The sequence below is a fragment of the Curcuma longa genome, chromosome 8 (genome assembly GCF_044706935.1).
Source record: "Curcuma longa cultivar G26 ecotype Majalengka, Jawa Barat chromosome 8, ITB_CL_G26_1.1, whole genome shotgun sequence".
In the NCBI taxonomy this organism is placed as follows: Eukaryota; Viridiplantae; Streptophyta; class Magnoliopsida; order Zingiberales; family Zingiberaceae; genus Curcuma; species Curcuma longa.
In genome coordinates, this window is record NC_133868.1 from 12,546,949 (window position 1) to 12,559,837 (window position 12,889).

General features: G+C 46.2%; 1 protein-coding gene across 1 annotated transcript; it reads right to left on the reverse strand.

The window, feature by feature from the left end:
- Positions 1–687: 687 nt before the first annotated feature.
- LOC141834048 (transcription factor TCP7-like) lies at positions 688–2,130 on the reverse strand. The gene is made up of 2 exons (XM_074721505.1): positions 2,055–2,130; positions 688–1,873 (listed from the first exon to the last, which is right to left on the reverse strand). Exons 1-2 carry the CDS (start codon positions 2,128–2,130, stop codon positions 1,125–1,127), a joined length of 825 nt encoding a protein of 274 aa, XP_074577606.1. The 3' UTR covers positions 688–1,124.
- Between the last annotated feature and the right edge of the window lie 10,759 nt (positions 2,131–12,889).

The following is a 12,889-nucleotide window of genomic DNA, read 5'->3' on the forward strand; positions in this document are numbered from 1 at the left end:
TGGTTTACTTTAGTTTGATGGTTTATGTCATTTTCTTTTCCTTTATATGTACAGGTGGTTGTCCCTAGGTTTAATAAATGGTTGTATGAACTTCTCCTCAGTTATTTTGTCTAATAAAATTATGGATGGTTCTTTTATGTTAAGTCTCTCTGTTATTTATTGGTTCCTATATTATCATGTCACCGAGTGAGGTACCTCCCGATGTGCGAAAACGACACCTCCGGAACATGACACTGTAGGTACATATCACTAAGGGAAGGGTTTAGAATCTATGAGCTCATTATTCTAAAATGTTGATGCTCTGCTAGTTTCTCAAGTCTACTCAATTATTTTATTCTCATTATAGTCTTTCTTACATTTAACACATTTTGAAGAATCATTATTTCGTTTTTATTGTCTACACCATTCTCCGTTGCAAGAGACAGTAGGTGCCATCCTTTTGGAAGTCAAAAGTTTTTGCTGAAGAATGCGTACATTTCTCCAAACTCCATGATTGGAATATTACGATCGTTAAATAAAGATCTTCATCCAACTAAAAGCAACAGGAATGGCGCAGATGTCTTAAATAATGAAACCCGAGATAGTCCTGAAAGAAACCAAAAGGCTTAGCAGTAGGCAATCTTCATTGGAAACAGGAAATCAGAGGATTGGATTAATATCCACAGAAACAATCGCAATTGGAGAATCTAGAACACCTACAGTTTTATTAGCATTGAGACACCAACCAAGTCTGACCATCATTATTGTCAAGTCGATAAACACAAGAAATACGACTAGGCATACAGAAGGGAGCTCTGGTAACAGGGAACTGACAGAATGACAACGCACTAACGCAGACTCACTTAATGATCTTTAACTGTGTGTAAGAGGAAAATGTCTGTTCACTTTCCTCGATCGTCCTCGGCCTTGAGAGAGACGATAGCGCCGTTGATCACTCTCCCTCTCCTTCTTGTGGTTGCCAATACGAAGAATGCAAGCAATTTTGAAGCTTCTGGAGGCCAAAAATCGATGGAGGAAGGATTATGCAGAGTCTCAATTTGAGGTACCAATCCAGTAAAACAAATTAAGGCATTAAAAGACAGACTGCAACCGCGAACAAACTACCAAGGCTTTCTGACAAGCACTTAGCGTGCACCATCGTCCGTCCCCGCCGCCCCCGCGGTGGCCGCGTCCGGTGCGCCCGACAGCGAGGCCAGCAGATTGAGGTGCCCGGACAGAGGAAGGTAGTTCCCAACGCGCGCGGCCGATGCCTCCCCCATCGGCTGCCCGTCGAACCGGGCGCTGAGCGTCACCGGGACCATCTCCGGCGTCGCGAAACTCCACACCTGCCCGAAGTCCTGTCTGGCCGGCACGGCCCAGAAGCCGGCGGTGGCAGCCGTGACGGCGACGTCTTTGTCGGTGTCCGCGCGGAGGCGTTTGCCGAGGATGAAGGGCGCGGGGGCGAGGGAGTGGGAGAGGATGTGGGCGCCGGCGGGGGAGGAGGAGGGGGAAGGGAGGGAGAGCGGGGCGAGGGAAGAGGAGGAGGGCGAGCGGAGGGACGAGGAGGAAGACGCGGTGGAGAAGCTGGCCGGACTGGTGCCGGTGCCTGTGGCGGCGATGATGGAGGGCTCGGCCTGACGGAGGAGCCACTCGATGGTCTGGCCGTCGGACTTGTGGCCGAGCTCGCGGGTGAGCTGGAAGACGCGGGCGGCGCAGATGATGGGCATGCGGATGCGGCGGCCGCGGCCATCCACCTTGCTGTGTCGGTCCTTGGACTGTGGCTTCCTGACGGCCAGCGCGCCGTTGCCGGTTGCTACTGTCGTCCGCGGCGACTTCTGTCCCTCGAGGGCGGCGCCGCCGCCGCCGGCCGGCGCCGCCGCCGCCGTCAGTATTGCTCATAGCCCGAAAAGAATTAGTAAAAAAGGAAAATAATAAAATTTCCGCTCTGGTCGAAAGAAAAAGACTGAGGAAGAGAGGGAAAGAGAGAGAGAGGGAAGAGTGGGAGAGGAAGAAAGGAAATGATTGACGAGGAGAGAGAGAGAGGAGAGAGAGAGAGAGCGCAGAGGAGCAAGAACGGGTGGAGACAGGGAGGAAGAGCACATGCATATCGGGTGGTGGGGACCACGACGACGCTCTTTCCTTCCTTACCATTTCATCATTTTCCGTTTATGTTCATTGCGTCTATTGCTAATTTACCATATTTCATATAGCGTATAAATTCTCTGTTTGTTAATGCATGAAAAAGAAATATTTTTAAAAACATTATGAAATTAATAAAATATTATTATCAAACCTTTATGAATATTTTGATAATAAGATCATAGTGTTACGATATACTATATCTTAATAAAAATAAAAAATAATCCAAATAAAACGCTTGTAAAATTAAAAATATCTCAATATGATCTATGTGACCATTCAAAGTGTGCATCTCATTGCAATATGCTATCCATCCTTAGGCCTTCAATATTTATTATTATAAAAATTGAGAAAGAAGATTAAGATCGACAATAAGAAGGTGCATTGAAGACTAGAAACCTTCTAAGAATATAATTGACTATGAAAAGAGAACTGGTTGCAAAGTGAAAACCTTGTTGTCATTGTTTTCACTACTGTCGATCCAATTGAGGATGTGGGAGAGCAATAAGAGAAGGCTAAGGAAGGCCCTAAATCGAATAGGCAACGAGAAGGTGGTTGCGAAGGTCAAGCACCTAGTTGTTCACAATGGAGTTAAGAAACAAGAAGGCAAAGAGATAGTGAATACAGACGAGGAAGAAGATGACAAAAATGAGGTTGGTGAAGGGGACCATGGTGAAGAAACAATGAAGACGATAATGACCAAGCATATGAGGTGGCAAAGGTTGAAAAATGGATAGCAATTGTTTAGGATGGGCTTGAGATTAGGGTTAACTCTTTTCCATAAATATTGTAATTGAGTTAATTCTTTAACATGTTAAAGTAATTTATTGGTGTATGGCATATGACATATATACTAAGAGAATGAATTGGTATTTGATATATAAAATGAATGAAAAATTATGGAAATAGTAGATTCATTGCAATTTGAGATAGTACATGATAAATTGTTAAATTGAACGTATGTGACAAATTTAGTAAAATGTGTGATAAATTTATTTAGCAATTAACTTAACTTTTCCACCATTTTGACAATCTAACGCTTCTAGCTATTAGCATTTTGCATTAATTTGGCACAATTAGTTTATTCACATATAGATTTGTTTGAGACTAAAGTAAACCCAAAGGTAGTTTGAGACAATTAAGGACTACAATAAAATAATGAAATTATAGTTTATAAGATGAAAATAATATAAAAATCAAAATGCAATTAGCTTTCCTCCTTACTCGTGAAGATGGAAGCCATTTACTCATGTGAAAATGTTAGCCTTCAAATCTTTAGCTAACAATGTTGGAATCTAATCATATTTTAAAAGGATCATTTTGTCAAGAAAGCACATTTCAAAATTGATATTTATCAAAATGTACTATTTTTTTTTTACTAAAGGATCTAAATTTGCTTGGTTCTTGTGATTTCTACATCAAAAATGCAATAAGATTATTTATGAAAATCAAGTTGCAGCATAAAAGTACTAAAATTTTCTAATGTTTAGTTATTAGGTCACATGAAGTGGTTATTGTTGGATTGTTGAGAGAGTAGAGGGAGAGGGGATGAATTACCAATTGTCTAATTTCAAATTTGTTTCTATAAAACAAATTAGTCTAATGGAAATACAAGGAAAAAAAACAACTTTTTGATTAATCAATTGGATCATACTCTCAGTCAACTACTCACTTGATTTGGTTAGTTTACTACATTGGAACAGTTACTTCACTTGACTAAAGCAAGCTACCAATCCACTATTGTGTCATAGACTACAAGAAAACCCTAGAACAACGACATAATTAAATTTCATTATTAATTTAACGATCAAAATATTAGTTTGATAGCTAATTAGCGATCGAAATAATATTTTAATCTCTAAATTAATCGTTATTAAAAATATATATTATTAAATTAGCAATGGGAAAAATATTTCCGTCGCTAGTTTAATAGTATTCGTTGCTAAAATTGATGGAAATAATTTTTTGTTGCTAATGTGGCGATGGAATATTATTCCGTCACCAATTATGGTTTTAGAGTTTTTTACCCGATTCTTTCTTCACACGCACATCTGCGAACCCTAATTCCTGATTTTTTTGACCGCCCTAAATCCCGATCCATCTTCAATCTCCTACACCAGCCCCGGCACAATCTCCGATTGGCGACTGGTTCTCCTTGACCGCTCTAACTGATTTAGCTCGTGGTAAGATATACTCTTGCTGCAAGATACTTGATATATAATTAATATAATATTTATATCAATTTTTTTAAAAGTTAAAAATTTCTGTTTCAATTTATAAAACTATACTATTTCTAAGAAATTTAACGTCAGACTGCCCGTACACACAACGACAACCTCTATCCCTATCTTCCAATTACTTGTCAAATAAAAATAATAATAAAAGTCTATTCATAATAATGAACAAGCTTGACGTCACTTCTACGTCAGCTATACACATCAGATCATCTGGATTACCCACAGTTAGACCTGACCACGGGCCGAATCTGACCCAGGTCAACGGACGCTTGCCCGTTGACCCGATTAGCTGGGCCAAATCAGAACCGGCCTGACAGGATGTCGGGCTGATTCCGATTCAAGCGGGTGTGAAATCGACGGCCCGCCGGTTCAAAATTTTATTATTATTATTTTTCATTTTCCCGTTGGAACCGACCACTACAACAAAATTGACTTTCCGCAGCGCGTAAATAAGCTATCCGCAGCGCACATTGTATGCTGCATAACCCCAAGCTGTTAAAAGACATAATACATCCGCAGCGCGCGGGGCGCGTGCTGCGAAAAATTGCATCCGCAGCTTGCGGGCGTGTGCTGTGGAAAATTGCATCCCGCAGCTTACGGGCGTGCGCTGCGAAAAGTTATACCGACGAATGCTTAACTCCGGCCGAAAAACTGATTTTTCGGGTCTGGAGTCGACCCAGATGGGTTCTGGAGTCGACTCCAGCCAAGTCAGCCGAAATCCGGAGTCAGCGCGTCGAGTTTTCTGCCAAATCAGCCTAGAGTCGACTTAGGTGAGCTTTTGAGTCGACTCAGGTCAAAACTTATCACCGCTGCCGCCACCGCGACTGAAGTCGACCCAGAACGAGATCAGAGTCGACTCAGGAGGGATAAGCGACGAAGCCGATCAAGTTTTATCTGCCACGCGCGCTGGAGTCAACCTAGATCGCTATCTGAGTCGACTCAGGTCGACTATATAAGCAGTCCGCGACCTGCAGCCGATTCACACAATTCCAAAGCTTCCAAACTCCGTTCCCGCGACTCCCGTGACTTCCAACTTCGACGTCGGTGCTGTGCCTGCTTCAAGCTACTGTTCCGAACACCGAGACGCCGAAATCGAACTCCGGGGAGCGAAAGTTTGGTAACGAAAACTTAAGTTGTAATTCAATTCTGTTTATACTTTGTACTTAAGTTTTGTAATCGGATTTTCGATATACTTGTTGCCGGAAAGGGGCAAGTATCTTAGTGGATTGCCCAACGTAAACGGTCAAGGACCGTGGGCCTTGGAGTAGCAGCGTTGCGCTGTGAACCAAGTAAAAATAAACGAGTCATTTCCTTTCTTGCACTTAATTTCTGCTCTTGCTACTTGTATTTAATTGCTTCCGTTTCCGCACTCGAGAGTTTTACGAAAATTCGAAAAACGTGCAAACACGCTATTCACTCCCCTCTCTAGCGTGTTTTCGATCCTACACTTCCCTCCCATGGTTTAAAACCCGTCGTAGTATTTATGATCCGGACATCGTTGGCCTATTTAGGAGTCAGTTCGAAATTCCTTGCGACCATGCAATTTATGTGCCCCTGTTTGATCATAGGCCCTGCCGACCCCCGCAGGCCATATAACTATTTTTTATGACCAGATGACCAGTGACCTTAGGTTTTCTATCCTTACCTTCCTTTTAGAATTGGCTCGATATTATCGCCTTAATCTTTCCCAACTTGTACCAAATTCTTATTGCATTATTTGTGGCACAGTTATTATATGTCGACTGTACCGAATTATACTGACCCCTTCTTTATTCAATGCTCTATATGCCTTACGCCGATTCGAGTGTGAGTTTTTTTATTTTTCGGCTAGGCAAGGGCTTAATTTTTTGGTTAAGTATCCGACCTCTCATAAAGGCTGGAAAGATTACTTTATCTTTATTAAACCTCCTTCCCCTTACACCTGGCCATCTTTATGGACAACCGACCTGCCTTCGGTTCCCGCCTCAGGTCGGATACGCCAATCTAGCCTTCTTAGAAGTGTCTGCTAGTCTAGAGGGATTGAGTTTCAATGTCAATGATCTGGTGGAGAACGAGACATTGTTATATTGGTAATTGGCTTCACCTTTGCTCATTAATCTTCTGTCTTCTTCGCAGTGTGAGTTTTTTATTTTTCAGCTAGGCAAGGGCTCAATTTTTTAGTTAAGTATCCGACCTCTCATAAAGGTTGGAAAGATTGCTTTATCTTTATTAAACCTCCTTCCCCTTCCACCTGGCCACCTTTATGGACAACCGATCTGCCTTCGGTTCCCGCTTCAGGTCGGATACGCCAATCTCAAGCCTTCTTAGAGGCGTCTGCTAGACTAGAGGGATTGAGCTTTAATGTCAATGATCTGGTGGAGAACGAGACTTTGTTATACCGAGCAGAGCTCAGCCCAATCCAAATCCGGCTAGGGGATCGCTTAAGTAAGAGTTTCCTTTGGTAATTGGCTTCACCTTTGCTCATTAACCTTCTGTTTTCTTTGCAGGTCGTATCATGCTGAATGCTTCCATGAACAAGGTCCTCAAGTGGGACCTGACCCGTTTGGAAAGCATGTGGGCGGTAGGAGATCCTACTGAGGATCCTGGAGCTCTACCCCCGTCTCGTGTTTCTCCTCTGAGCTGACCTACTGACGACACTCCTCATTCTGAAACCAGAGAAGCTGGATTTACTCAAGGTGCTCCCGAGCTAAAGAAAACTGCCTATTTCCGAGGGTTCCTTGAAACCTCCGTCGTCTGGAGATGGTCGGCAGAGTAAGAAAAAGGTCCGACTTCCATGTGGGGTAGCCGGTTGATTTGTTAAGCAAATGACGGTGCTCCGACCTTATTGAGGAGGCCTGTTCCGGGCCTTCCTCTGTGCCCCGACCTCCGGCGTTTCGAAATAAAGACTAGGGATGTACGGACAAAGGTTTGAGGGATGAAGCGCCTTCTCCTTCTCTTCCATCTCGTGCGGTGGCGGCCGATGAGCCGAATCTTCTGGAATCTTATGTGCCTCGCTCCCCCGTTCCTGTAACGGGTATGCAAATTAACCCGGAGAGTTTATTCTCACGACAGTCTGCGAAGCTGCTACCGAGCGCCTCGAAACTCATCAGAGGCTTCTTCCCCAGCTTGGGATGGTGGAGCTGAGTGATCACTTATATGAGTCTTACATAAAGGTATTCTACTTGCGTTGGAGTATTGTACAGTATGGGATACCTAAATTGTTGTTTTGCAGACCGGTATGGAACAAAAAGCTCTACATAGGCAATTGGTCTGGCCGGAGAAGCGTATCACATGGATGGATAGCGAGATAACTCGTTTGCGGGCCAAGCTGGCCGACCAACCTCCTATGCCTCAAGGGTTGGCTGAGGCCCTAAGGGACGTGGATTTAGCACGAGCTGAGGTGGTCATGACCCAAAGTGCTCAATCAAAAACAGAGGAAAATGCCGAAGAATGGAAAGCGAAGGTCCAGGAATTATGTCATGCTAAAAGCCAACTTCAAGAATCCTGTCTACAGGCAAAGCGCCTGTCCGTGCAGCGAGAGACCGATCTGACTGAGGCCAAGGATCAGATTCAGCTATTGAAGACTGACTCCGCTAAGGAGTGGGAACAGTGGGTTCAGCAGTTGTCCGAAGCTTGTACTAAAGAGGAACAATTTATCTCCGAGCTCAACGCGGCCCAAGTGGAGATGGAAGATATGCAAACGAGGGAGGAAGCTCGGTTTGCGAAGCACCACCAGGCCTTCCTTTCTTCGCCCGACTTTTATCATTTGGTTGCCTTGAGGGCTAGCAAAATGATGGAATATGGCTTTGATGGTGCCATTCTCCAATTCATGAAGTCGGGCCTTATTGCGTGAGATGCCGACCTCAGTTTTCTGGATTTAAAGGCAGCGTGGAATGCTCTACCCGAGGTTATCCGACAAGATTTTCCTATTTCGGACGGAGTTATCGGACCCGAAGCTCTCGGTTTCAGTTCGGGTAGAAGTGTCCATGACATCGGCAGATCTCCTTCTGACTACCCACTTATCAGAGCCTACTGACCCTCCTATTCCCAAAGGTCTGGAGTCGATTATCGAGGTCTAGTGAACCTCGGCTTCTATCTCTGCTTTATTTTCTGGATTTTCTGTGTTTTGCATGGTGTTCAGTGATTCTTATCTTGTCTTTGGTTAAGTTCTTATCTTTTCTCTGGTGTGTGTGCGCTAGTAAGCGCTTACATTCGCACATAAATAACATATCTTGGATATGCTGGTGTCTGAAGTGCATATTAGTTGATTATAGGATCCTTACTTATCCGAAAAATCCATAGTACTTTTGGATTGGTGAAACAAACATTATTTGAGCTCTGCTTCCTAAGCTTCACTATCGAGATGCAGACCCAGAAACCTCTCCATTTTCCCATAATCCTTGGGAAATCATTTCCCGAGCTATGCGTAGCCGCGGTTGGTCGTTACGATTATGGGTAAAGACCTCGCAAGCTCATCCTTCGAGGCCAATGCCAGAACCTCTCACTTTTCGCCCGTGAGTCTCTGACATTTACATGACAAGACCTGAGTAGGTGCGGTATTACCAGCTTTCTCATTCGCATTCCCACGCCGGGTCTGTGCCAGGCCGTGTAGGTCAGCTTTTTAGGGACTGAGGGTCATTTACTTCTTGTTTCTCGTGCCTCCCTCACTTTGCTGGCCTTGATCGATGGTTAGGGCGGTGTGATCGAGACGGTGTTGGTTTCCTCGTCTGGAGTATATTAGGGAGACTATTTGTTTTCTTCCGTCATCTACGTTCTGTTCCACCTTTGGGTCTTGGCTCCCCATTAGATCTAATGGACGACGCCTTTGAGGAGCACCTGCAGCGGCTTAGGGAGAAGAGGGAGGAAGCCAAACACAAGTCAGGGCTTTGGGCTCCAAGGGCGGCCATGTATGGTGGTGCGGTTACAAGAATTGAGAAGGAACAGGATGAAGCAAACCTCCGAAACAAGCAACTGAAGCAGAATCTAGCTGAAGCCGTCAGGAGAGTGCATAAGCTCGAGAGAGACATTGCTGGGGCTTCTGAGCAAACTCAGAAATATCAGCAAGAACTGACCGGCGCCGTCCAAGAGGTGGAGCGCCTCGAGAAGGAATATCATGATGGCTTAAGGAGGTTGTATGCACTGGAGGATGAAATGATATCCGCTGATCCAGCTTATGCTTCATCATCTGGCCACGGACGCGACCACAGTGATCAGGATGGCGACTGATAGGATAGTTGTTGACCCTTTCCCCTAGCTGTATTTAATCGGGGGTATGTTGTTTTCTGAACGATGTTTGGCATTTGAACACTTTGTGTGATGTGTAAACCCTCGAGGGTCCTACGTTTACTTGTAATTTCATCCGGTTAGGCTTGTTCCGTAGAGTAATATCGTCAATCGGAAGTCAGAGGTTATCCTATCATAAGACTTAAGTCATCGAGCACGGAGCTCGAAGATCCTGCCAGTCGTAAGGTTATGTTATCGAGCACGGAGCTCGGAAGTTAACTTATCATAGGGTTAAGTCATCGAGCACGGAGCTCGGAGTTTCTGCCTGTCGTAAGGCTTAGTCAAGCCCGGAGCTCGGGAGTCCTGCCTGTCGTAAGGCTAAGTCATCGAGCCCAGAGCTCGGAGTTCAGCCTGTTGTAAGGCTAGGTCATCGAGCACGGAGCTCGGAGTTCCTGCCTGTCGTAAGGCCTAGTCATCGAGCCCGGAGCTCGGGAGTCTGGCATGTTGTAAGGCTAAGTCATTCAGCACGGAGCTCGGAAATCCAGCCTGTCGTAAGGCAAAGTCATCGAGCATGGAGCTCGGAGTTCCTGCTTGTCGTAAGGCTTAGTTGGCGAGCGCGGAGCTCGGGAATCCGGCCTGTCGTAAGGCTAAGTCATCGAGTACGGAGCTCAGAGTTCCTGCCTATCGTAAGGCTAAGTCATCGAGCATGAAGTTCGAAGTTCCTGCCTGTCGTAAGGCTTAGTTGGTGAGCGCGGAGCTCGAGAATCTGACTTGTATTAAGGCTAAGTCATTGAGCACGTAGCTTAGAGTTCCTGCCTGTCGTAAGGCTTAGTTGGTGAGCGCGGAGCTCGGGAGTCCGACCTGTCGTAAGGCTAAGTCATCGAGCACGGAGCTCGGAGGTCTTGCCTATCGTAAGGCTTAGTTGGCGAGCACGGAGCTCAGGAATCCGGCCTATCATAAGGCTAAGTCATTGAGCACGGAGCTCGGAGTTCCTGCCTGTCGTAAGGCTTAGTTGGCGAGCACGGAGCTCGAAGTTCCTGCCTGTCGTAAGGCTTAGTTGGCGAGCACGGAGCTTAGGAGTCCGGCCTGTCGTAAGGCTACGTCATCGAGCACGAAGCTCGGAGTTCCTACCTCGTAAGGCTTAGTTAGTGAGCGCGAAGCTCGAGAATCCGGCCTGTCGTAAGGCTAAGTCATTGAGCACGGAGCTCAGAGTTCCTGCCTGTCGTAAGGCTTAGTTGGCGAGCGCGAAGCTCGGGAGTCTGGCCTGTCGTAAGGCTAAGTCATCGAGCACGGAGCTCGGAGTTCCTGCCTGTCGTAAGGCTTAGTTGGCGAGCACAGAGCTCGAGAATCCAGCCTGTCGTAAGGCTAAGTCATCGAGCACGGAGCTCGGAGTTCTTGTTTGTCGTAAGGCTTAGTTGGTGAGTGCAGAGCTCGGGAGTCTGGCCTGTCGTAAGGCTAAGTCATCGAGCACGGAGCTCGGAGTTCCTACCTGTTGTAAGGCTTAGTTGGCGAGTGCGAGCTTGGGAGTCCGGCCTGTCGTAAGGCTAAGTTATCGAGCACGGAGCTCGGAGTTCCTGCCTGTCGTAAGGCTTAGTTGGCGAGCGCGGAGCTCGGGAGTCTGGCCTGTCGTAAGGCTAAGTCATCGAGCACGGAGCTCAGAGTTCCTGCCTGTCGTAAGGCTTAGTTGGCGAGCGTGGAGCTTCTTGTGTAAGGCTTAATTGGCGAGTGCGGAATCCATTCCTTTGTAAGGCTGTATCGAGCACGGAGGCAGAGGAAAATAATGCATTGTTGTAACAGGGCGAGGTCGTCAGCCTCGGAGCCAAGTGGGCTTTGAGGTCAATATTTATTGAGAAAGCTGAAAGACATCATAGATGTTTATTACAAGTAGCAAGCGAAATGAAATCAATGCTAAAATTTCAAAATGCATGAAGGGAACTGGCACTATCTTTTTATATACGATATGGTCGTAGGTGAGTGGCGTGCCAGGGTCTCGGCAACCCTTTTTCTTTGGGATCAGCCAGGTAATATGATCCTCTTGCAAGTCGGCAGGTAATTCGATATGACCCTTCCCATTTAGGTTCGAGCTTGCCCAATCCTTCCATTGGTGTCCTCCTTTTCCAAACGAAGTCCCCCACGTGGAAGGAGCGAGGTCGGACTCGTTGGTTGTACATTTGACCCATGCGCCGTCGATAAGTACTGAGACGTGTGTTGGTTCTTTCTCTTGTCTCGGTGATGAGATCGAGCTTGGCCGCTCTGCGGACAGCGTTTTCTTCGGTGTTGTCATAGGCTTCCACCCGCACAGACTGACATCCTATTTCCATTGGTACCACCGCTTCTCCTCCATAGACAAGATGAAATGGTGTCAGCCCCGTGCTATCCCTTGGTGTCGTTCTGTATGCCCAGAGGATGTCGGGAGAGTTCATCCACCCATGAGCCTCTGACGTGATCCAGCTTCGTCTTCAATCCTTTGACAAGTTCGTGGTTGACTACCTCGGTCTACCCGTTACTTTATGGGTAATAAACCGAGGTGAAGGCTTGCTGTATCTTTAGGCCCTCACACCATTCTTTTATCTTTTGTCCCTGGAACTGCCTTCCGTTATCGGAGACCAACTTTCTGGGAATGCCGAATCGGCACACGATGTTTTGTCATAAGAACTTGAGCACATTCTTCTCCATGATGTGTGCTAAAGGTTCGGCTTCTACCCACTTGGAGAAGTAATCGACAGCCACTAATAGAAACTTCTTCTGTCCTGGCCCAAGTGGGAAAGGTCCCACTATATCCATTCTCCACTGATCAAAGGGGCACGAACAGAGGAGGTCTTCAAGAGTTCGGCTGGCTGGTGAGTTAGGGTCTGATGTTTCTGACAGCTCATACAGGAGCGGACAAGCTGATGTGCATCAGCTTACATAGTGGGCCATTAGTAACCGACAAGGAGTACTTTATGAACTAGAGCTCTTCCCCCACCGTGATTGCCCCAACATCCATGATGTATCTCTCGTATGACGTAGTCAGCTTCTTCTGGTGTGAGACATTTGACCAAGGGGCGAGAAAAAGCTCGCTTAAATAGCGTTTCTCCTACCATAGTGAACCGGGTGGCCCTTCTTTTGAGAATCTGAGTTTGTGCTGGGTCTTCCGGTAAAATTCCCTGTGTCAGAAAGGAGATGATGGGTGTCTGCCAGTCTTCTGGTCGGATGGATCGCGGAGCCTGATCTATCTGGGCGATTAATTGCTCTTGCACCATAGGATCAATGGTTTCTCAAGTAGTTAATGCGCTGGCCAGCTTGGCCAACTCATCTGCCTTGTGGTTGTCTGCCCGAGGTGTCACGACCCG